Source organism: Giraffa tippelskirchi, chromosome 2 (genome assembly GCF_054371585.1).
Source record: "Giraffa tippelskirchi isolate mGirTip1 chromosome 2, T2T-mGirTip1v1.2.pri, whole genome shotgun sequence".
Classification (NCBI taxonomy): Eukaryota; Metazoa; Chordata; class Mammalia; order Artiodactyla; family Giraffidae; genus Giraffa; species Giraffa tippelskirchi.
Window position 1 is genome coordinate 162,088,203 of NC_137276.1, and position 26,174 is coordinate 162,114,376.

Genomic DNA, 26,174 nt, shown 5'->3' on the forward strand with positions numbered 1-26,174 from the left:
GTAATGCACATTTTTCTGGAGAAAGTGTCCATAACTTCCATTAAATTTCCAAAACCATCTATGACACAAAAAACCACATGCTCCCTTCTGGGGTGGAGACTCATGTAGACAGTAATCTTCAGTAGGTCATGCTCTCCACAGGCTTTAAAACTCACCCATGCCAACCCCCGTTTCAAGATCTGATATGCCTTCTGCCTGATATATCAGGGGTGTAAGTTGGGTACGTGTGTGAAGTTGAGTATCAAAAATTTAATTATGTACTAAAAAATCCAGCCATGTTTTAGCAAATTAAAATCATTTAAAAATGTGAAATGTCCAAATAGCAATGAATCTATATGAGCCAATAAAAAACCCACAAGTAGCAACTGAACTTTAATATCTTTTCCAAAATTCCCAATTTATAAGTTACTATGCATTTGTGTATATATTTACACAAATATACATCATAAATTCCCTCATCTTAAATTCAGCCTTCCACAGGAGCGGGGGGGTTCTGGGAATCTGAGACAACTGCTAGTCCGAGTTGGTGCTCTGAGGAGCCCCTTGGTCTTGATACCGGCTGCTGTGTGTGCATCACAAGGGTCCACCCTACAGCACCACAGATGCACAGCAAAGGTGCCAGTTCTGTTGCAGTCCTAGTTCACGTATCCAGGTGCTTATAGAGTCTGCGGCTTTTCTCTTTTTTATTTCTGTTGCCATGTTTTTTCCAGGGCTTCCCAGCCCCCCTCTCACAGCTCACGGCAGCTGCTGTCACCAAGCCACTCCCTGGCTTGTAGCCCATCACAGCCTGGACTCCTTTGGTCAGAGCTCTCACATTTTCCTAGGAAATAAAGGAAGATATTAATGGTGGTGCCAGCAATCTCCTTCAGAGGATATGCACAGAATTGCTTGTGGAGGACTCCAGAATAGCAGACTTCCATCTCTCACTGCTCTTCTTTCTCTCCCCATTCCTGAAATAAGTTTCTCAGAGTTTTGTCTGCAATTCATTCTGTCTTCAACCTTTGTTTAGTCCCATGGCTTCAAACACCATTTATAACAATACTCATAATACCAGCTATTTTCTGGAAATCTCTCTTGATATCAAAATTCTACTTGTGCAACTCAGTTAGTTAGAAGCTGACTCTACATTCTTTATTTCGGCCAGTGGTATAAGCACCTGCTCAGCCCCCAAGATGACACACTCTGTCTTCTTAACTGTCACAACAGTTAGGCACTAAGTTCTGTGGACTCCAGTCTCTAGAACTTTGTACATCTTCCCCTCTTATCCATCCCCACTGCTTTAACCCAGGTGTTCACTGGCTTTTACTGGACCACTGCAAGACTCCTTGAATCCAGAGTCCACACTTCTATCAGAGTTCTCTAATCTGCATCTCTCTAAGTCCTGTCCTCACAGATCTCTGAAGGCCACCGGTAGACTGGGGAATCAAGTCCATATTCCCTCTGTCAGGAAGCATTTAACAGGAGGCTTCCTGTGTGGTTTTCGGTCTTGCGTAAATCCTCTGTTCCTTATTAGCTCCTGAATGTAAGCTGGCTCCTGGGAACAAGGAATGTATGCATTTCCTTCGTTAGCTTTTCCATAGGGTGAGAAGTAACTATTTAGGACCTTCTTCCTTTTTGATATGGAAAGTGATTACTTACAACCCCCTCTCTTTGAGATGGATTCTAGCCTCATGTTTCCTGGATGATTTGTAAGATTTTTTGATCCTTACCTTTGCTGAAAAAAGCTATCTTGTAAGACAGTGTATATATGCCCACATTATGTTGAATAAATGCCCTTGTTCCATCAGAACTCGGGTCCCCGTGTCTTTCTTCATTTCTCTCTCTCCCTTTTACTCTATTTCTCTCTTTCAGGCTAGTTTCCTGGAGCGCAGAGGCTCGCTGTGTTTACTTACCTGCCCAGGCTTTCAAGACCTCCAGAAGAGGGCGCCCTGTGCCTACATAAACGGCGCAAATCCTTTGTCTAGGATTTTATTGGCTTTCTGCGTGAACCAGGGAATATCAGCCTCTTTCCTTTCCTTTCTTATTGTCGACTCCGTACCACCAGGTCTCGGTCCGTTAAAGGACCCCAACATCCCCCCAACGGCACACAGGGTCACCTGCAACCTGGGTTCTGTGCTGATAAAGCCCACACTCCCATATCTTTTTGCCCCTGTTCTGTTCACCTACTCCTTCTGCCTGGAAATTTCATCACTTCTTCCCACTGACACATTTTTATCTGTTTCTCAAAGCCTAGCTTAAATATCATTACCTTTCGGTAGTTTGGCAAGGATGTGGAGATATTAGAACCCTCATACATTGCTGGTGGCAATGTATAATAGTGTAGCCACTTTGGAAAAAAGTCTGGCAGCTACTCAGAAGGTTAACTATAGCAATTCCAATGACCCAGCAATCTTACTCCAAAGTATACACCCAAGAGAAATGAAATACATGTAAACAGAAAAACCTTCATGTGAATGTACACAGCAGCTGTATTTATAATATACAAAAAGTGGAAACAACCCAAATATCCATCAACTGACAAATGAATAAACAAAATGTGGTATACTCCATTTAATGGAATATTATTTGGCAATAAAAGCAAAAAGAAGTATGGATACATGAATGAACCCTGAAGCTATTAGGCTCAGCTAAAGAAGCCAGCCACAAAGGATCATACAGTGTATGATACCATTTATATGAAATGTTCAGAACAATCTATTTATAGAGAAAGTGGATGACTGGTTGGAAATGGCTAAGGGAAGTGGGGAATGGGGAGTGAATGCTAATGGGTACAGGGTTTCTTTCTGGAGTGATAAAATGTTCTAAAATTAGATGGTGGTGATGGTTAACACAACTCTGTGAATATACCATAAACTCATTATCATATATTTTAAAAGAGTGAATTCAATGATATGCAAATGACATTTCAATAAAGCTGTTACACAAAGTGTATTGGATCAGAAGTTAAAGAAAAACTTTAAAACTCACCTGATGGAAAAAAGCTTTGTCCACTACATTTTCAATCTGATGTACCTTTTTATTTCTAACCACCTGCATTTTTATTTCCCCACCATTCACTTTTTTCTCCAGGAGTTGCTGATGTTGGTACTGAAAGGTCACAGGATCTCTGCCAGGAGGAGGATGACAGTACAGGAGTTTACCCTGCAGAGACAACACATGTGGTAACAGCGCATCCTCAGAGCATCTGTGTGAAGTTCACAGAGGTGGCCTCTCCCCAGGGCACACTGATGGAACTTTTGTTCTTTTCACAGCTGAGAGGAGTTCTGGTCACTGAGACCAAAGAGTCCTAACACCCAGATGAAGACCCTTAGTGTTCTAGGGGCCTCACTCCTTCCACAGCCCTAACTTAGAATGAGATCTTTCTTCTCTGTACCCCGCTTTATCTGGTTTAATGTACTCTTCAGTACAAGTACGTGATTATATTGGGTTGGCCAAAAATTAATGTGGTAGTTGGTGGTTTAGTCGCTCAGTCGTGTCCAACTCTTTGCAACCCCATGGACTGTAGCCCACCAGACTCCTCTGTCCATGGGATTTCCTAAGCAAGAATACTGGAGTGGGTTGCCATTTCCTTCTCCAGGGGAATCTTCTGACCCAGGGACTGAACCGGGTCTCCTTCATTGCAGGCAGTCTCCTGCATTGCAGGTGGATTCTTCACTGACTGAGTCACCAGGGAAGCCCTATACTTAATGTGAGTATTTTCCAAAACAAAAGCCAGGATGCAGTTGGACAGTGTGGCTGCACTAATGGGGACACTGGGCCTAATGACATTGTTCACTGGGTGCCAAGCTTCCTCTCTCTACCATGTATACTCTAAAGACTGTGCTTGTTTTTTAACTCATTTTCCCCATCCTCTACCTAGACAGTGTATTAAAAAGCAGAGACATCACTTTGCTAACAAAGGTCCATCTAGTCAAAGCTACGGTTTTTCCAGTAGTCATGTATGGATGTGAGAGCTGGACCATAAAGAAGGCTAAGCCTCAAAGAATTGATGCTTTCAAACTGTGGTGCTAAAGAAGACTCTTAAAGAGTCCCTTGGACAGCAAGGAGATCAAATCAGTCAATCCTTAAGGAAACCAACCCTGAATATTCATTGGAAGGACTGTTGCTGGAGTTGAAGCTCTAATACTTTGGTCACCTGATGCAAAGAACTGACCCACTGGAAAAGACCCTGATGCTGGGAAAGGGGGTGAAAGAGGATGATATGGTTTAGATAGCATTGGAGACTCAATCGACATGAGTTTGAACAAACTCCAAGAGATAATGAAGGACAGGGAAACCCGGTGTGCTGCAGCCCATGGGGTCGCAAAGAGTGGGACACAACCGAGCAACTGAACAACAACCACCACCACCCCATCCTTCACAGATTTACAAATGGCAAAGAATAATTAATAAATAATTCATCCATACAAGTATTCTATTAACTACTGTCTTCCTAAATTAAAAAAAACAAAAAAAAACACGGCTGCCCTCTTATTTCTGTGCCCCCAAAGCCCCACTGATGACATACTGAGAAGAGGAGGGAATAAAGTGACATCCTCACAGCCAATTATTACTAGCCCCCTGGAATACTTTTTGTGGAAAGAAGTAGCTTACTATTACTACTAATAAAAACCACTGGGGCTAATTTTACACTAGGCACTGAGCTAAGTGGTGTTTGTGTACATGGGGTGTCTGTCTCCAACTCATATATACCACTCTCATTTATTTCCCACAATAATCTCATGAGATAGGTACTATGAACTTCTACTTTGCTGATGAGAAAAACCCAAAACTTACCATGTCCTCACTGTAACAGGAAAATAATAGCTCATAGACTTACATACTTTATCACCTTTACTGATAACAGATATTCAGAGATGTTCATCTGTTTCATATCATGTCAGTCCTTTGTTTTATATGATGCTGGCTCCCCCGGATCAAAAGTATAATTCCAGTTATAAAACAGTATCAAAGAGAAAATATCTCTTTTATAACCCAGCTGGTTGCCATTACCCTAAACACACGCAATGGAAAAAGACCTACTTACTTATTCGAGAGGAACAAGAGGCAGGGTTCACTTACATTGACATAATCCTTCAGGATGTAGCGTGCAGATCGAGGCTGGTCTGGCTGTCCATGTGCTGTCATGAATCCTCGCATACCTATGAGGAGAAATGAATTTTAGAAGACATTGTAACAAAGAAACTTGAGGTAATGGAAATCTAGCATTTTCTGTTACTACACTGCATTCTTATTCTACCTTAAAAAAAAAATGAATTGACAATGTAGAAAATATTTTGGTTAGCATTACAAATACATCTGATAATCCAGGACTGACTATACTGGTACATCTGGTCTTTTGACAAACACCTAGCAATATGTTAATGACAGACACGTTCAGTCTCTCTCTACTCTAGTTATTTCTTCTATCTCTTTGATTTTAAACACTGATTCAAGGTGGCTACTTATAGAATGCTATGCTGTCATTATCAGCAAAACCAAAAGCAACAGATCAAGTTTTCTTTTTTAATGATATACCTACACTTTTTTCAGTTTCCCAAACATACAACAAAGATCCCTTTAATACTAATTCAATTAGAAGGGAGCAGCAGAGCACAGCTGATACTAACACGGGTTTTAGCTGAGAGGTTCAAAACCCAGCTCCTCATACTAGCTCTATGTTGGCTCCGTTAGTTCAGAAGGAAGCGGTTACAACTACACACAAAAATACATTTAGGAGGAGGATGAAAATCTAAAAATTAAAAAAAAAAATTATAGGAAAACAGTTTTTCCCGAGCAAAACACCAAACCCAACAAAACTAAAAAGGAAAAAATACCATTGAAATCTTTGATTTCTATAGGGCTAAAGAAAAGATACATCAGGAAAAACATTTGAAACATAGGTAGCACAGAATTGCTACAAATCATCAAGACATAAACAAATGATGCATAGAAAAAAGTGATTCTTAGAAGATAAAATGGTTAACAAGTATATGGACAGATGATGAACTGTACCAGTATTTTAAGAATGTTTGGGCATGCGTTTTTTTACAAACTGGCTTTGTCCTCACTTTTTGATTTACCAGAGAGAATTAGATGAAAAATTTGAAAAGACTCATATTACTTTCAGTTTTACCTGGATATCAAACCAGATGGAAAGTCTGATACAAAGTCTACTTTTCCCCCTCTTTCAGGCCAGCACAAGGGAGAGATGGATTAGGAAAGAAACCTAGGTTCTCACTGAGGTTCCATGCCACTGACCAGACACCATCTTGGGCAAGTCATTTCATGCTCTGAGTTCAGATTACTTGTCTAAGGAAAGGGAGATGAGAGATGGGGAAATCTTTAAGACCCCTTCTTGTCCTATGACTTTGTGACTATACCAGTCTCACCACAAGTGCTTAATATCCATCCTCTTTAAAATATCTCAACTAAGGCAAAAATTCAAGGTCTAATTTAACTGTGGTTTATATCAAATCACCTTTCTCTGCCAGTAAACCACTCAAATAACCTGAACTCTTTACTGGCTGAGGGCAATGTCTTGAAAGGTGAGATAAATACACATGGAAATTTTTTAACACTGCTGTTTCTTTAGGTAGATACAGGTCTCTCCAGATTAAAGCTTGTGTTTAAGATAAATAAATCACAGTCAACTGGAGAAATGACAAAGATAATTCTCATGTGTGTGCATGCTAACTTGCTTCAGTCGTGTCTGACTCTGTGCAACCCTATGGACTACAACCTGCTAGGCTCCTCTGCCCATGGGATTCTCTAGGCAAGAATACTGGAGTGGGTTGTCATGACCTCCTCCAGGGGATCTTCCCAACCCAGGGACTGAATCCTCGTCTCTTGTGTCTCTTGCACTGGCAGGCAGGTTCTTTACCACTATCACCACCTAGGAAGTTTCTACATGGAACTCCCATGAAGAAAAGCCAACAGAGCCTCAAATCAGAACCGCTACGTCTATGCTTGGGTCCAAGGCCTCCTACAGGAAAGGGCCTGAGACCACGAAAGCCTGAAAAGACACATCTCCCAGGCACTGATTTCTATGATGAAAACCTGGGGAAGGGGCAAGGAATATAGCACACCTCCTTCTCCAACTCTAAAAAGCAACTAACATGAAGTAAAATACGACTCAGGCAGCAGCCGGCTCCCCCTCCTTTACTGCCGGACCCCAAAACCGCTACCAAGTCAGCTACCTGAAGGCTATTCTGCAGGAAAGACCAACAGGACCACAAAAATATCAAGCCTGAAAGATGACAAATGCTAAGGGAAAATTCTGAATTTGTATCTTTGCAGAGTACTTCTGTCAGTAATTATAGTTATTTTTTGTTCACATTTTAAAATAAATCACCACTCACATCCATAAGCCGTCAGCAGTTCTTCTGATGTTGGAGGTCGCTGGGGATCTTCATCCTCTCTAGGCTTTATGATGTCAATGCCGTATGTAGCTTCTAAAACATGTCTTGGAATATTCTGGCAAACCTAAGCTTGTCAAGGAATCTACTTCTCTGAACTGACCCCCCTCTTCCTCCCCACGGCATCTTCTAAGAACACTGTATTTCAGCACCTTGGTGACAAAAAACTTTCTACCTCTCCAAAGAAGTATGATTATTCTTAATTTTAAAAGATTTTCAGTCCCTCTTTTAAAAAAAAGCCTTATGTACCAATGATTACCTCCAAATGTATCCTTTAAAAATATTATCTCGAAGACAGACTTCAAGATGACACATTTTAACCTAAATACACTACAGATTTGTGAGATGATTCTAATTCAGAGTTAAGTCACACAATCTTTGTTTCTAATCCTTACAATTATGTACGGAGGGATTATTTTTTCCTCCCCTGTTTAATTACCCAGATTTTTCTGAAGCTCCAATATACACAGAACAACCACATTTTTGGCACAGCACCAAGGATATTAGTGATACAGGTGGGACATGATCTCTCATCTGGTCAATCGGGAGGATTCCACTGCAAATCATCTCGGCTTTGGTAGAGACAAAGGACGGCATCACCAGGCCTGGGCAGTCACACAAGCAGAGGCCAGGTTCTACATAGAGAGTCTGAAGGACAAGTAAGGGGGTTATGCTGGGCACACAGCACAGGAAAGGAAAGAAGAGCAGCAACGAGTGGCAAAGAACTTCAGAAAATACTCCGAGGGAGAAACTGTTTGAGGAGTAAATACAGAGGCTGATGCTGTAGAAATACCTGAAAATGCTTGGTGTGACCAGGCGTAGCAGACACAGATACCTTTTTGTTGCCTAGGATGGTGTTGATTGTTGAACTCTTACCAACGTTTGGATAGCCCACCTAGAAGGGAGTTGGAATGTCTACAGTAAAAGTTGGCAATCATCACAGGATGCCAAAAGCCTACCCTATCTGAAAAGCCTGCATCACAGGATGCCAAAAGCCTACCCTATCTAAAGGAAAGAACACTGGACCAGAGGGCAGAAGACAACCCTAAAAGTTTTCATTCTGGTATCTCTTGTAAGTCACGAGACATGTAGGGATTAACTGGGAGACTGCAGAAGGTAACTAATACGAATAGGGGTGTAACCAGTTTAAGCCTTGAGAAAGTTCATTCTTTGAGTTGGTCTTTGTCTGTTACACATGGCCTGCTACCATGACACCCACAGGCAACTAGAAGTCTTCAACGTTCCCTATGACACCAGGGCCTGACTGGTCTCTGGGGTTCCAGAACAGTGGGAATACAGACCCTTATGAATCAATTTTATGACATATGTCATCTTACCAGTCCAATAGTAAGTTGTCCATCCTTCACCTTCTTTCCAGAGTGCAGCTGCTTAAAGACCTCGAGTAATTCCTGCTTTGAAACCAAATGACTAAAATTGTGTATTTGCCTCTTCTGTGGGGTTTTCCTTCCTTGAGCCTCAGCACCCACAGTATGGCCCTCCTTGCAGTCCGGGCCACAGGCTTCCTCATCAGGGCCGCTGCCGTCTTCCGAACACGTCTGCCAGTCCTCCTCCTCCTCCTCCTGACAGTCCTCATACTCACTTTCATCTTCTTCACTACTGGCAACTTCACCAAGTGAAAGATGTTCAGTCTCTTTGTGTAGAATTTCAGCTTCGTCGCAACTGGAGTTTTCAAACTCGGCTGTGATAGCCTCTCCAATGTCTCCGTTTACTTCTTCCTGATGAAATAACAGAAACCACAACAGAAGTGTGTAACAACTACACTTTTCACTCTGGGGAAAACACTCAGAGTTGGTTATCTAAGATGAACAGAGGGCAAAAAACATTATGAAGAAGAGGAAAGGTGAATAGAGGGAGGAGATGAGATAACATGAGGATATAACTGAACTATCCACAGTGGTGCCCTCCAGAGAGGTGGACCTTCATATCACACAATTTTGTATTATTTGAACAAATAACATCTATTACTTTTCTAATAGATAACTCTTGTCTATGGCCATACTACCCTGAACACCTTGATCTTGTCTAATAGATAACTCTTCTATCTATTTAAAAAAGTAAGAGTTTAGAAAAGCCTGTGTCAAGCTGAATTCCTTGGCAGTATTTTTGCAATGGGCTGTAGAATAAAACAAAGCATTCTCATTAAGAGTGAAACAGTTAACATTCTCTTCTTTGCTCAAAGCAAGAATGGTATAATTTATAATTAATATATATTTGCACTTTCAAAGACAGTGATTTTCATAGTTAAGGAAACTATTCTTTTATAACTGCCTTTAATAAATCATAGCACCATGGAGCACAGGTCCCTGTGTGTGAAATATGAGAGCAACAAAACAACTCTGCATGGAAATTATTCACCAATGATTTCTTTTGGAAAAAGAATGGTAAAAATCATTTACAATTCATGGGTATATTAATCCTTCTGGATGAATTACAAACTGGAATCAAGACTGCCAGGAGAAATAACAACCTCAAATATCCACATGATACCACTCTAGTCACATCAAGTGAAGAGGAACTGAAGAGCTTCTTGATGAGGGTGAAAGAGAAGAGTGAAAAAACTGGGTTAAAACTCAACATTCAAAAACTAAGATCATGGCATCTGGTCCCATCACTTCATGGCAATTGGATGGGGAAAAATGGAAAACAGTGACAGACTTTATTTTCTTGGGTTCCAAAATAACTGTGGACAGTGACTGCAGCCATGAAATTCAAAGATGCTTACTCCTTGAAAGAAAAGCTATGACCAACCTAGACAGTATATTAAAAAGCAGAGATACTACTTTGCCGACAAAGGTCTGTACAGTCAAAGCTGTGTTTTTTTTCAGTAGTTATGTATGGATGTGAGAGTTAAACCATAAAGAAGGCTGAGCATCAAAGAATTGATGCTTTTGAACTGTAGTGTTGGAGAAGACTCTTCAGAGTCCCCTAGACAGCAAGGAGATCAAACCAGTCAATCCTAAAGGAAATCAACCCCAAATATTCATTGGAAGGACTGATGCTGAAGCTGAAACTCCAATACCTTGGCCACTTGATGTGAAGAACTGACTCACTGGAAAAGACCTTGATGCTGGGAAAGATAGAAGGCAGGAGAAGGGGATGACATAGGATGAGATGGATGGATGGCATTATCGACTCAATGGACATGAGTTTGAGCAAACTCCGGGAGAGTGTAAAGGACAGGGAAGCCTGGCATGCTGCAGTCCATGAGATCGCGAAGAGTTGGACATGACTTAGCAACTTAACAACGTCATTCTCAATTCTTATGGATAATAAAGCAGAAATACAACAATTTATAGTATTACCAATTCTTATCAACAAAGGTGAATTGATTTAGATTTAGAAGTGATGCAAACCTATCATTTCCAAATAATCTAGTGTTAGAATGAGTAGCCACTACAGGACAGGGCATGATGAACTCAGTTAAATAGGTATCTTACATTTTAGGGAAGGAAAAAAGTCAGGGAGAAGAGGTATGATTTCACTGTCATTTCAGGCGACTTAAAAAGAAACTTGGAATTGGAAGCAATTTCTATAATAAATGTCAAGAGGTCACTGTGTACTATTCGGAATCATTTAAAAGGCAGAACACAAGAATGTGAACTGAACATGCGTATGTACTAGGAAAACAGGCTTGAAGCAGTTTAGGTTCAGGAAAAATGATAAAGGCAACAAAAGGACTTTGAAGTAGTTACATCAAAAATTAAAAGAAAGAAGGGACCAATTGAAAAAATATATATAGCTCCCCTGCTAAGATTAGCGAGTGAGGCACTCTCCATCCCCCTTCTGATGTCTGTCAGAAGCTTTCTGTCCCTTTTTCACTTTAATAAAACTCTGCTACACCCACACACACAAAAGAAAGAAGGGAAAAGCCCATCTTTTGGGGAAAACAGTGCAATTTAACAAATGGCTGAGAGAAAACAGAAGTACTCAATTAAAAAAAAAGTCCCATTAAAAAAAAAAGAAGAATGGTTAAACCACCATGGAGAAAGAACCAAACTTCACATAGGTGAAAAAATAGTGAATATCTATTTTTAATAAGTTCATGCTTGCAAATAGCTGAGAAAAGAAGAGAAGTGAAAAGCAAAGGAGAAAAGGAAAGATATTTCCATCTGAATGCAGAGACCCAAAGAATAGCAAGGAGAGATTAAGAAAGCCTTCCTCAGCGATCAACGCAAAGAAATAGAGGAAAACAACAGATTGGGAAAGACTAGAGATCTCTTTGAGAAAATTAGAGATACCAAGGGAACATTTCATACAAAGATGGGCTCGATAAAGGACAGAAATGGTAGGGACCTAACAGAAGCAGAAGATATTAAGAAGAGGTGGCAAGAATACACAGAAGAACTGTACAAAAAAGATCTTCACAACCCAGATAATCATGATGATGTGATCACTCACCTGGAGCCAGACATCCTGGAATGTGAAGTCAAGTGGGCCTTAGAAAGCATCACTACGAACAAAGCTAGTGGAGGTGATGGAATTCCAGTTTAGCTTTTTCAAATCCTCAAAGATGATGCTGTGAAAGTGCTGCACTCGATATGCCAGGAAATTTGGAAAACTCAGCAGTGGCCACAGGACTGGAAAAGGTCAGTTTTCATTCCATCCCAAAGAAAGGCAATGCCAAAGAATGCTCAAACTACCACACAATTGCACTCATCTCACACGCTAGCAAAGTAATGCTCAAAATTCTCCAAGCCAGGCTTCAGCAATACGTGAACCGTGAACTTCCAGATGTTCAAGCTGGTTTTAGAAAAGGCAGAGGAACCAGAGATCAAATTGCCAACATTAGCTGGATCATTGAAAAAGCAAGAGAGTTTCAGAAAAACATCTATTTCTGCTTTATTGACTATGCCAAAGCCTTTGACTGTGTGGATCACAATAAACTGTGGAAAATTCTGAAAGAGATGGGAATACCAGACCATCTGACCTGTCTCTTGAGAAACCTGTATGCATGTCAGGAAGCAACGGTTAGAACTGGACATGAAACAGACTGGTTCCAAATCGGAAAAGGAGTACGTCAAGGCTGTATATTGTCACCCTTATTTAACTTATATGCAGAGTACATCATGAGAAACGCTGGGCTGGAAGAAGCACAAGCTGGAATCAAGATTGCTGGGAGAAATATCAATAACCTCAGATATGCAGATGACACCACACTTATGGCAGAAAGTGAAGAAGAACTAAAGAGCCTCTTGATGAAAGTGAAAGAGGAGAGTGAAAAAGTTGGCTTAAAGCTCAATGTTCAGAAAACTAAGATCATGGCATCTGGTCCCATCACTTCATGGGAAATAGATGGGGAAACAGTGGAAAGAGTGTCAGACTTTATCTTTGGGGGCTCCAAAACCACTGCTGATGGTGATTGCAGCCATGAAATTAAAAGACGCTTACTCCTTGGAAGGAAGGTTATGACCAACCTAGATAGCATATTTAAAAGCAGAGACATTACTTTGCCAACAAAGTTCCGTCTAGTCAAGGCTGTGGTTTTTCCAGTGGTCATGTATGGATGCGAGAGTTGGATGGTGAAGAAAGCTGAGCACCGCAGAATTGATGTTTTTGAACTGTGATGTTGGAGAAGACTCTTGAGAGTCCCTTGGAGTGCAAGGAGAGCCAACCAGTCCATCCTAAAGGAGATCAGTCCTGGGTGTTCATTGCAAGGACTGATGTTGAAGCTGAAACTGCAATACTTTGGCCACCTCATGCGAAGAGTTGACTCATTAGAAAAGACCCTAATGCTGGGAAGGATTGAGGGCAGGAGGAGAAGGGGATGACAGAGGATGAGATGGTTGGATGGCATCACTAACTCGATGGACATGGGTTTGGGTAAACTCCGAGAGTTGGTGATGGACAGGGAGGCCTGGCGTGCTGCGATTCATGGGGTCGCAAAGAGTCGGACACGACTGAGCGACTCAACTGAACATGCTTGATATTCAAATGACAGATGTGATTAGATACGATATCACAACAGCAGCTGGTAACAACTTGGAAAACCGTGAACAGAGATTTCAGAAGACTAAGGAAGAATAAATAGGGTTCCATTTTTAAAAAGGAAGAATGAGTATCTTCCATAAACCAAGTACTGGTAATCCAGTCTGACAGGGAAACAGTTCCACAAGTTAGCTGACAGTCAGCAACAGGAGGCAGCAAAGACTCCCTGAGAACAGATCGTGCAAACAAATCCCATTTCCCTTGGGAATCTACTCCTTGGTTGTCAGTTCAGGGAATACCACAGATGTAAAAACTGATCCTTTTCCCATTTTCAACAGGGCCACTGGGTGGGTGCATCAGGGCTGAGTGATATATTGATAAATAATTATTCAGCACTGCAACTAGACACCAACTTCCAGGAAGGATTTGAAACAAGAGAAGCAATGGTGAAGAGGACAGACTATGAAGGCAGATTGCCCGAGGACTACAAGCACTTACACTCTTTCTGGAGAAGATGAAATAAAATACTGAAAGTACTCAGAATAGCAGTGCCTGCTAAGAACAGGTTTTCTATGGGTTAGTTTTTATTAACAACAGTAATAGCACAATAACTACTGTTATAGCCTTTCAAATACATCTTAAATGCTTGGTACACCTGTGCTTTTAAGTCCATGAAAGGTCGCAGAACTCTATCCTCGGCCCCAGACTACTAAACAGTGTTATCAATGAACATTAAGAATACACAAAAGGGCCAACACAAAATCTGCAGATGATTCAATGCTGGAAGAAGAGAAAAGCAAATGACATATCCAAAATGAATTCTACCTTGTCCCTAAACCACTAATATTTAAGAGGAACATGTCCTAAGCTGAGCTAAAAATAAAGTGAGAAACTTTCCCTACATGTAAAGATAGATGAGATCTGCTCGGTAAAGTCTTACCTTTTAAATACTGAGTTGGCCAAAAAGTTTGTAAAGGTTTTTCCCTTAAGGGAGTATGGGAAAACAGGAACAAACTTTTTGGCCAACCCGATATTTGAGGGATACGGTTGTTCATAGGTTTAATGAGCCAAAAGCATAAGCTCCTTTGAGAGGAGGTGAATTAACAAAAACTCTGAATTCCTGGGAGTATCCTATCACAAGAAATAAGAATACATGTCCTGGGCAAACCACACCTGGAAGACCATACCCGATCAGGGGCCACCCATTTAGGTGCTCTCCTGACTCAGGCAGAGAGGCTCTCAGGGTGAGCAGTGCACTGGAGGACATGTCTATAAAGGGCAGCAAAGCAGAGATATGCATCTCCTGCAGAAGAGAGAACACAGGGAGAAAGGAACGGGCCTTAGATCAAAGTTAGGAAAGCTGAGCCTCACTGGACTAAAGAACTTTCACCCTGGAGAGAAAAAGAATGAGACATCTGGTATATATGGCCTGAGAGAGTATGTGACTGTCTGCCAGGGAGGTGGAGGGAAGAAGTCCTTCACAGAGTTAGAGCTCACTAATTTGTGAGCTCACCAACAAGAAGGAGTTGTATTCAGAGCACCCAGCTCAGGCCACTAACTAGTCAGCAATGGCTGATAAATAGAGATGAGGGGGAAGGAGGTAGATAGGAAAAGATACGACTTTAAGTCTCTTTCAGCTCTAAGATGCTATTGCTAAGTTCTTTCCACAGCTGGTTATCATTAATTTTTATTAGAAAATAATCCTTAAACTGTTTCTATCAAAATTGGGTTAAAACACATGGTGTATCTTAATTTAGTATTACTTCATTTCTTTGTTTCCAAAACAAAGTCAAAAGAGATTCTAGTCGAGCCCAGAGAAGTTATTACATTCAGCTGTATCTGAATTTTGGTTTTGACTTTTCCTAAAAGCAACTGTAAAGTCATTAGGAAACTTTCTATACAACGTTCTGCCTAACATTTTAAAAAATTATGTGTCTTCAGAGAAAGCAACTTTGCGACTCACTTTTCGGTAAGTCATCATACTACCCTACTACAAATAAAGCCCCACAAATCGACAATAAGAAAAAACAAACAAAGCGCACTTAACAGAAACCGAAATCTTTCTCCCTGAAGCCCAACCTGAGGAAGTCCCCAGTTACCTTAGAGTTACCCATCAGTTGAATGGCTTCAGCCAAAGCTGACCAGAAAATGACCTTCACATTTTCTTTTTCGAAGAATTCAGCCCAGGCACTCCGCTGCTCGATAGTCAACAAGTCTGCCTTATTTACCAGAATAACATTCTCCTTGTTGTCATCGATGGTTTTCACATAACATTCCTAGGCAAGACAAAGATATCCAGATATTTTTCCAAATGGGGAAAAATTTGGCTAATTATACTGAAGACCCCCTTCCCTAGTTTCTTTTCAGTTCAGTTCAGTCACTCAGTTGTGTCTGACTCTTTGCGACTCCATGAACCGCAGCACGCCAGGCCTCCCTGTCCATCACCAACTCCCGGAGTTTATCCAAACCCATGTCCATCGAGTTGATGATGCCACCCAGCCATCTCATCCTCTGTCGTCCCCTTCTCCTCCTGCCCTCAATCTTTCCCAGCATCAGGGTCTTTTCCAATGAGTCAGCTCTTCACATCAGGTGGCCAAAGTATTGGAGTTTCAGCTTCAACATCAGTCCTTCCAGTGAACACCCAGGACTGATCTCCTTTAGGATGGACTGCTTGGATCTCCTTGCAGCTCAAGGGACTCTCAAGAGTCTTCTCCAATACCACAGTTCAAAAGCATCAATTCTTCTGCGCTCAGCTTTCTTTATAGTCCAACTCTCACATCCATACACGACCATTGGAAAAACCATAGTCTTGACTAGACGGACCTTTGTTGGCAAAGTAATGTCTCTGCTTTTAAATATGCTATCTAGGTTGGTCATAACTTTCCTTCCAAGGAGTAAAAGTCTTTTAATTTCATTGCTTCAATCACCATCTGCAGTGATTTTGGAGCCCAGAAAAATAAAGTCAGCCACTGTTTCCACTGTTTCCCCATCTATCTGCCACGAAGTGATGGGACCGGATGCCATGATCTTAGTTTTCTGAATGTTGAGTTTTAAGCCAACTTTTTCACTCTCTTCTTTCACTTTCATCAAGAGGCTCTTTAGTTCTTCTTTGATTTCTGCCATAAGGGTGGTGTCATCTGCATACCTGAGGTTATCGATATTTCTTCCGCGATCTTGATCCCAGCGTGTGCTTCTTCCAGCCCAGCGATTCTCATGATGTACTCTGCATATAAGTTAAATAAGCAGGGTGACAATATACAGCCTTGACGTACTCCTTTTCCGATTTGGAACCAGTCTGTTGTTCCATGTCCAGTTCTAACCGTTGCTTCCTGACCTGCATACAGATTTCTCAGGAGGCGGGTCAGGTGGTCTGGTATGCCCATCTCTTCCAAGAATTTTCCACAGTTTATTGTGATCCACATAGTCAAAAGCTTCGGCATAGTCAATAAAGCAGAAATAGATGTTTTTCTGAAACTCTCTTGCTTTTTCAATGATCCAGCAAATGTTGGCAACTTGATCTCTGGTTCCTCTGCCTTTTCTAAAACCAGCTTGAACATCTGGAAGTTCACGGTTCACATATTGCTGAAGCCTGGCTTGGAGAATTTTGAGCATTACTTTACTAGCGTGTGAGATGAGTACAATTGTGCGGTAGTTTGAGTATTCTTTGGCATTGCCTTTCTTTGGGATTGGAATGAAAACTGACCTTTTCCAGTCCTGTGGCCACTGATCTGTTTTCCAGATTTGCTGGAATATTGAGTGCAGCACTTTCACAGTGTCATCTTTGAGGATTTGAAATAGCTCAACTGGAATTCCATCACCTCCACTAGCTTTGTTCGTAGTGATGCTTTCTAAGGCCCACTTGACTTCACATTCCAGGATGTCTGGCTCCAGGTGAGTGATCACATCATCATGATTATCTGGGTTGTGAAGATCTTTTTTGTACAGTTCTTCTGTGTATTCTTGCCACCTCTTCTTAATATCTTCTGCTTCTGTTAGGTCCCTACCATTTCTGTCCTTTATCGAGCCCATCTTTGTATGAAATGTTCCCTTGGTATCTCTAATTTTCTCAAAGAGCTCTCTAGTCTTTCCCATTCTATTGTTTTCCTCTATTTCTTTGCATTGATCACTGAGGAAGGCTTTCTTACCTCTCCTTGCTATTCTTTGGAACTCTGCATTCAAATGGGTGTATCTTTCCTTTTCTCCTTTGCCTTTAGCTTCTCTTGTTTTCACAGCTATTTGTAAGGCCTCCTCAGACAGCCATTTTGCTTTTTTGCATTTCCTTTTTTTGCGGATGGTCTTGATTCCTGTCTCCTGTACAATGTCACGAACCTCCATCCGTAGTTTATCAGGCATTCTGTCTATCAGATCTAGTCCTTTAAATCTATTTCTCACTTCCACTGTATAGTCATAAGGGATTTGATTTAGGTCATACCTGAATGGTCTAGTCCCTTTTAGCTATTACTAAAAGGTCTTACTGTCCCCAGTTTTAAAACAGTCCTAATATGAAAGATTTTTAATCATGGTACATTCTATGGATCCTTTCAGCAGGCTTTGAAAAGAAGTTAGGTCACATATACTTACAAATTCTTCACACAAAAAAATTAAAGGGTAAAAAAGAAATGCTTTCCTGCCCTGTTCTTATTTCTTTAAATTATACAGTTTCTTTCAAGCAAAGATAAATAACTGCGTTAAAAAAAAAAGATTCGTCAGTCAGTAGGAACTATTTTCACGCCAAGTGATGACAGCCAATAATAATCTTACCTTTTATTATAAAAAATATTTTTGAAGTCTAAAAGGTAAATAAGAGCCAGTGATTAAATTAACCCCAAGCATAGCTTTCCAATAGGAAATACCCTAAAAATATTGAAAGTTGAATTAGTAAAAGTTTCCCTAGTTTGAATTTTGTTATTCACTAGATTTTAAAATAATGGTCCCACTGTGGTCCTCAAACAGAAATAGGAATACTTCATGTGTTTTCAGTCTTATTAATTCAAAGCCTGTATCGCCTAATTTCTAGTGATGCTCACACCGTAATGATGACCCCCTGCAGTATTTTACAAACTTAGATCATTTGTAGAATACCACAGAAGGTAGTAACTATGGTGTGAGAAGAGAAAGCTTAGTAGGATGAACAGACTAAGCATATGCCAAAATCAGCAGAATACTACTTCATTTACTGTCTCTTAAAAAATGAGAAACACTGGCAAAAGCCTCTGAACTAAAAGCTAGAAAGTTCAAGTGTTTGTGCCTTCCTGCAGATGGAAACACTTATCTGAAGAAAACATCTGTCTAAAGGGTCCCACTATGCAAGCTTCTGGCCTCGGGAGGAGTGGGAGACCTGATAGAAAAGGGTGCAAAGGTCGGCCTAGAGTCACTGTTGTCAGTGATGCTATTCTCCCACTGCTGCTCCAAGGATTTTAAGTTTGAATCTTGTCACGTTTTACTTACCAAATCCTCACACCTAAACAGGAGTGGATTTCGAGCATCTACTATCTGGACCACGATATCACTGAAAAACAAATGTGAGACACGTCAATCACTGTGAAGTGAAAGGAGCAAACATTTTCCATATGTTAGGCACTGATATATTTAACTTTCAATAGATGCAATTATCCCCAGTTTATATGTGAAGAAACTGAAGCTTGGAACAGCTAAGTGGCCTATTCAAAGTCACAAGGTACTAAGTGATGGAGTTTGAAGGGGAACTCAAGCACTCTGGACCAGAGATCATGCTATAATCAAAACACTTTCCTGCTCTCAATATGCTGAAATTTTTAACTATACCTTCTAGGAATCTCTCCTGGAAAGATTAACGAGTTATTCCAAAGACTTCAATCCAAGGTGAGGTCTACTGTATACTCAGCACCCAGTCTACACCTGTGTTAAGTAAGGCCTCAAAAAGCCCTAATATATCACCTGATCACAGCTGCCACTATGAAGTCTATAAACCTCACTTATACCCTTCTCACAACTAGCAAATCATCATGCACCAGTTTTAAGAATGTGCTTAAATGCAAAAATTCAAAACAGCGAAGTATCAACTTAAGTTGCCATGGTGAAGCAGGAACGATGAATCCAACCCCTTCTGTCACACAGATGATGGAGCAATATGAAAACTTTCCGCGCAGACAGCAAGTCCCTCGAATTCCTCACAAAGGTAGCGGGGACCAGCAGGCCAGCACTGTATGAATAAATACTGCACTTCTCTAGTAGGATCCTCCCTGCCTTCAGCCTCTGTGGCTAGGAAAGATGCTGTGACCACTGCTGGGAGGAAACAAGCTGCACGTGTCCCAGCACCTTCCAGCAGTCTTCCCAATCCATGTCCGGTTCATTCTTCCTGAAGTAACTCCTATGCAACTATGCTGAACACCAAGGAAGTGTGTTGAATCAAGGTTACCATTCAGGGCAGGGCTTTTGACAAATTTGAGTTTGCATTTTCCTTCAGAATAAATTTCCAGCATAATCTTGTGAGTAGAGGAACTCACAGACTTGCTAATTTATGACAAGATGCTTTTAAAAAGTTCTCTAGTTAAGTGGGTCCTAGTATTTCCTTGTTTAAGGTAATATCTACTGCTTTCCAACTGTAAGGATTTAACAGTAAATGCAAAAATGACTGCAAAAAACATCCATAAATGTTATGTCTACCTGCCAAACAGGCAGAAAGAATAACCAGCTTAGACAGACCAGAAAAGAAGACAAGTTTAAGATGGCTTGCTTCGTGTACTGAATTAAGATGCAGGGCAAAGTGCCAGTTATGTGCTGGGAAGGGTTGATGCAACGCAATGGAAACGCCTTGTCTGACTGGAAGCAGCATTCTGCCCTCCGTGTCTCAGCAGTTTCCTGCATTTCAATGAAATGTTATACACCAAATCCATTCTGATAACCATTCTTGAAATTAAAGAGGCAGATGACATAGCTAGCCTGTTACCAAACAGGAGACATCTGCTGTTTTACAGAACATATCAATAAATATTTCCTGTTAAGAGACATGGCCAGCATCACTTTATTGATATTTTCATGTAATTCAGATCCACTTCCATGTGACAGAGCAACAGAACAAGTGATGCTGTAATCCAATTGAAGCTACAAGTTTCAACAGGTCCAGGCTTACTCTGGGGAAACAAACAGATTGTTTAGGGGCATAAAAAATAAGGGAAGGGCCTTTCTGTTAAACATGGAAGAATTCATATGGTTACCTTTGTTCTCTCTCAAAATCTACAAAAATGAAAGCAAAGGCTGGAACTCATTAGGACAAAAAGAAAGAAGAGCAACTCAGAAAGTCAGCCAATGAGAAGCAGGCCTGTTCACACTCCAGAGCTCCGAGAAAGCTGAGGATCATAAGCATCAGACGCGGCTTTTGAGACAAGGGCGAGGTGTGGGGCTGAAATCACTCTGAACAGGGAGTGATTAGGTCTATTCCCTTGTTCCATTCAGCCAGGCAGCCACACTTCACCCCACAGCCCCTCAGCCCCCTATTCCAATGGCAGAAGGCCAGGCTTTATTGTGGAGAAGATGAACCTGAGAGGCTCCAGAACTAGGACCTCAAGCATAGGAGAAGGTGGGAAAGAGATGCCATACTTATGAGAGGAGGATTAACGTAAGTCTACACATACCCAAAATGGTGGAAAGGCCCAGCCCCTGTGCGGTATACTATCACCTTTACCCCATCCTGGCAGACAATCGTGCTTCTCTTTAAGAAACTGACTGATCCTAGGGAAAACACCCATAGATACTAACATCTTGGGGTAGTCCAACAAAATAAAATTGATCTCTGCTCAGTCACCATACAGAGAAGTTCACCTGGTGGCAGAATCACCCAAACAGAAGTCCTGTCAATCAGCTTGTAACACTTTGTTTTCTTAAATATGAACAGATGGCAAACATCACTTGACACCTGTGGAGAGTCTCTTACACACAAGTCAGAAACCAGAATAAATAGGGAAAAAAAGAAATGTGGAAAAAGACAGACAATATATGAAATAGAAAATCTAGAATTAAAAACTAAACTAAGAGTGTGCAGATGGGGGCATTCCCTCAAGGTTGAAGTTTCAATATTTCACAGTGTTACCAATTCTCTCTGGAAATAAGAAATGGCATTTTCAGTAAGAAAACAGGCATTTTCAGCAATATACATCCCAACTGCATGAAGAAGAGATCAGTCCACTCCAGTCCCCAAAAGAACCATACTGGGTCTTCCTAAGCCCCATTCAAACCTAGGTCAATCTAAGAGGTCTGCATGGAGCCTGGCAATTAGCCAGGCTAATTAACCTTCCCCTTCCTTCAGGCTTAGAGATTTGCCTTAATAGTCTCAACTCCTCACATACCAGCCCAGTGACCCTCTCCACCCGAGGGAGCAAGATGGGTTGGAGGCATGTAAGTGACTTTCAAGAAAAAGAGGTAATTCACATAGCATAAAATTCATCCTTTTAAAACTATACAATTTAGTGGTTTTTAATACAGCCACAAAGTTGTATAACTATCACCACTAATTCCAGAGCATTTTCATCACCCTAAGAAGAAATGTAAGTGACTTTTACAAATTTAATCCAAGTCCTTTTTCTTGGTAATAATGCTAAATGTGCTAATATTCTTTCCCAAGAACCCCAGTGAAAGTATCCTGTTTCCTAACATTCTTACTGGGTGTATTTTATAGATTAAACACACACACACCTACCCCCGAAGACTTGTTGTTAAAAGCATCATTTCAAATATAAGGTTCATTTAAGGGGACCTTATAAATAATTCAGACACTCTTTTGACAAAAATAAAAACCCTTTAGCAATAACAAAGAATGAGATTGAAGAAAGTTGATTTATCAATTTCTAACAATCAGGACATGGCAATGATTGAAAATCTCCCATTCTCAACTCATCAAAGTCATTCTCTTCTTTTCAAATCCCAGTTGAAACAAATCACTCCTAAATTTGCCCAATACTACTAACTGTTCCTTCTTCTGCTCTGACTCAGCCCGAGATCCTTCCATCTGTAACACAGTAGGACTCACACTCCATCTTGTATTTTACTAGGTATTTCGTCAACTTAGTGCAAGGATTGCAATTCATCTATCTATGTGGCCCTGGTGTTTGACCTCTCCCCATAACACATTTGCTCTCTGCAAGCAGACATCAATCCTTTTCACACCTGTATTTTCCATGTTACTAGTATGAATGCGTATACATTTGCTGAAATAACTATAGATGCTTCACAACTCATCTTACAGAAAACAATAACCATTATTTTAAGTTTATCAATGTGTTTATTAATAACAAACCCCCCCTTTATTTTAAAAGAAATGTATGATCACAGTTTCAGTTTTTATAATAATCCTCAGTAGCCCTTTGTGTAGCTTGATCCTGTTCCCTTAACCCCTCCCTGGGCTCACAAACATATATAACATGCAAATCTAACATAACACCACCACCACGTCCTCCTTACACAAAGAGAAAATGGTAATCTACCTTCTCTCAATCACCCTCCAGAGTTGGCGCCAAAAGTCCAAATTTCTTTCAAATGGTGTCAATATCAGGTTTTGTTCCTCTTCCAACCTGGTTTTAGAATGAGAAGTTTCTATTTCTGCTAGATTTTAATAGGTTTCAAGTAACATAAATACTCAAATTCATTGCATTAAAAAATAGGCACACAAATATTAACTGTCAAACGATTTTTATATCCTTTCTGTTGAGTTAATATGCAAATCAAATTTACATTTTCCACTTAAGCTTTTAAGTCCTAGAGGTTTATCCATCACGTTGGAAGAAGGCTCCAGGGAGCAGTGATCAACTCCAGAGCAACAAACGGTGGGAGAAGGATATGAAAAGGAGAAAAGGCCAGGAATGCAGCAATGAACTCACCACCTTTGTGCAAGGAAACACATGCACAAAGCAATGTGGCTTGCACACACACCAAGTTGCACTTATAAGATGAAATCCACCATTTCTCTTTAAAAGAACAAAGCCTTAAAAAGGCAAACAGCAACGCAAGCACACCAACATGCCTAACTCAAAATTTCAAGAAAATTCTTCATGGAGGTGAACACTCACCGGACAAGCTGACGTCGCCATTCTAGAAAGTTATCTTTCTCTGCATGTTTGAGTTCTTCTGGGCTAGTTTTTTGGTCCCACTTTGGTCTGAAACAATCATAAAGAAAAAAAAACAAAACACAAACCCCACATGAGTTACCAAAATAGAATAGGATAACCGGATTTAATAACGGCAGTTGAGAAAAGAAAGCAGAAAAAAGTGAACACCAAATAAAAAATTTTATATTTAGTGGTTTCGTTATGCCTTTTAACATCCTACATTTTTACTCAACTCACCTCCTTGGTATACACAGGAACTGTTTGTTTTCTTCATGGAGTTTCTTAATTCTCTGGTTCTCCTCAAAAGATAGCAGTCCAGTTCTAGCCTCAGGAGGCACAAATTTAATATTAAGCTTCTCTGTCCATAGGGGGAAAAAAAAGCACTGCTATTTAACAGGCAGTATAGAGAGTGAATTCATTACTTAGAGTACTAAAAATATGAGCACCTAAAACAGAATTTAAGCTTTCTTGATTTACATAGATTCCCCTAACCTTGGATAAATTATAATTTTCAAAGGACGTTTTCTACGAAAAAAAAAAGAAAAAAATCTTTACTGAATGTTTCAAAAGGTCAACCACTTTTCCAAGTACTGATTTTTATAAAACTCTATATGCTAAATGTATTTCTTGGAACGAGAAACAAGAGGAGTGGGAAGCAATTGCGAATATTCATGACAACCAATCTCCTCATTTTACCTATGGAGGATAATTGCAAGCCAAAGGGACTGAGGGGGAAAGCAAAGTTCAGCAAGGAGACTCACCCCAATCAGAACTGGTGAACTACTACAAACCTATAATTTATATAAAACATTTATAAACACTCACAATTAAGCTGTACAAGAATTCAAAGGAATAAAAAAACACCCAGTGTATGTATAAACCAGAGGCCTCTGCTCTAGCTCTATCCCCCCAAGCTGCTCCAGGCCTCTCTACTGCACCCCTCCACACAGCCTCCTGGGCAGGTGAGTCCACTGAGATAAGCACTTGGAAGCCAGCTAAGATTCTTACCAAAATGCCAAGAGGAAGTCCTATTCAAGGATAACAGGACATCTTCAGCAATGGTTCTCTTGATCTTTAGGCAAAGACCGCAATCTACTACCCTCATGTGACCACCAATACTGGACAGTCCAGTCACCTTCAGTCAGCATTCTCATCATGTCATCCTCAACCACCAGTCAGAGCACACACCCCTCTAACCCCATAATTAATCATTCTGTCACATTAATTTCTCCTTCCAATGGTGATCTCCCACCCAGTGTTCCCACTTTGCTTGGTCCAAGCTCTGTAAATCCCTCTAGCCCCTTGATTGTTTCCTCTTCTCCCAGTCCACCATCCAGCTTATAGCTTCACTTCTTTCCCTATTTGGCTAAAGCCAGAGTATACCCATTCCACACTCTGACTGAACATCAAATTCCTTAGCGCACCACAGTTGCTCTCAAATCTCCAATCCTAGGGAGAGTCAACTACCCATTCCTGTTCTCATCTCAGTAGCCATAAGCAGTAAGCACACAACGGATGATGCAGCCACCTGTCTCTGAACTGCTTTCACTACCAACACTTCTGACACCAAATGTGTGGGTTTTCTCACACCAACAACCAGTTTTCCAACTCTCCAGACACCAACTGGGTGTCCTACAATTCAATTCTATTCTAACACTATCAACAGACTGCTCCCACTTCAGATGCCAAATCTGCGAATGGGTTTTTATGGAGGCCTCATTACACAGGTGCCACTGTTAAATAGTTGGGCATGGTTGATTAACTCAATCTCCAGGACATGTCCCATCCCCAGAGGTTGGGGGAGGAGTTTCGGAAAGTCCCAACTCTCAAATCACAGGGTAGGTTCCTGCGGCAATGAGACCCCAGGCAGAAGCACTGTCCAGCCTTCTCATAGCAACCTCAGGGCACCTCATTAGCATAAACTCTAGTAAGGTTGAAAAGTGAAAGTGAAAGTCACTCAGTTGTGTCCAATTCTTTGGGACCCCACGGAATTCTCCAGGCCAGAATACTGGAGTGGATAGCCTTTCCCTTCTCCAGTGGATCTTTCCAACCTAGGGATCGAACCCAGGTCTCCCACACTGCAGGCGGATTCTTTACCAGCTAAGCCACAAGGGAAGCCCAAGAATACTGGAGTGAGTAGCCTTATCCCTTCTCCAGGGGATCTTCCCAATCCAGGAATCGAACTGGGGTCTCCTGCATTGCAGGTGGATTCTTTACCAACTGAGCTATCAGGGAAGTCCAACCTAATAAGGTTGAAAGGGGCTTCTTATGAATAATAAAAGACACTCCTCTTGCCCCTACCACTTAAGAAATCACCAGGGTTTTGGAAACTCTTGTATCAAGGAACCAGAAATGAAGACCAAATATAAATGTACTTGTTTTTATGTCACAATATCATATCTTCTGCTTATTTGCTGAGTACGGCCTTTGCCATCTTTTAAAAGTGAAGAATTCCCAGTGAACACTTAGCATTTTTCATTGTTCTGCACTCCTTTGTTAAGGTCAGGGATCCATGAGAACCAGCTTAAAAACCATGGACCATCACCCTATTCAAAAGTACACTACGTACATGAACACACACACACACAACACACAAAAGTACAATTCTGCCTGCAATCTGAGGGGTTCATGGACAGCTGAAACTTGCAGTCTCCAGGTTAAGAATCCCTGTCCCTGTGTGTTCAGGAGACAAGTGCTGTCTGAAGGCCACAGAGAATTGAGGAAAATCCTATCATTAAATAATTCTCCATTA

General features: G+C 40.9%; 1 protein-coding gene across 1 annotated transcript in view; it reads right to left on the reverse strand.

Annotated features, from left to right (window-relative positions):
• Positions 1 to 359: 359 nt before the first annotated feature.
• Positions 360 to 26,174, reverse strand: part of LSG1 (large 60S subunit nuclear export GTPase 1) — a 29,930-nt gene continuing 4,115 nt past the window's right edge. Inside the window, exons 4-15 of the mRNA XM_081537980.1 lie at positions 23,660 to 23,780; positions 23,384 to 23,470; positions 22,802 to 22,888; positions 18,792 to 18,852; positions 15,443 to 15,619; positions 8,735 to 9,133; positions 8,191 to 8,292; positions 7,893 to 8,045; positions 7,341 to 7,464; positions 5,062 to 5,141; positions 2,968 to 3,141; positions 360 to 820 (exon numbers count right to left, since the gene is read on the reverse strand). Of these exons, the coding sequence (XP_081394106.1) occupies positions 641 to 820; positions 2,968 to 3,141; positions 5,062 to 5,141; positions 7,341 to 7,464; positions 7,893 to 8,045; positions 8,191 to 8,292; positions 8,735 to 9,133; positions 15,443 to 15,619; positions 18,792 to 18,852; positions 22,802 to 22,888; positions 23,384 to 23,470; positions 23,660 to 23,780 (1,745 nt within the window). The 3' untranslated portion in view covers positions 360 to 640. The remainder of the gene's footprint in view (positions 821 to 2,967; positions 3,142 to 5,061; positions 5,142 to 7,340; positions 7,465 to 7,892; positions 8,046 to 8,190; positions 8,293 to 8,734; positions 9,134 to 15,442; positions 15,620 to 18,791; positions 18,853 to 22,801; positions 22,889 to 23,383; positions 23,471 to 23,659; positions 23,781 to 26,174) is intronic.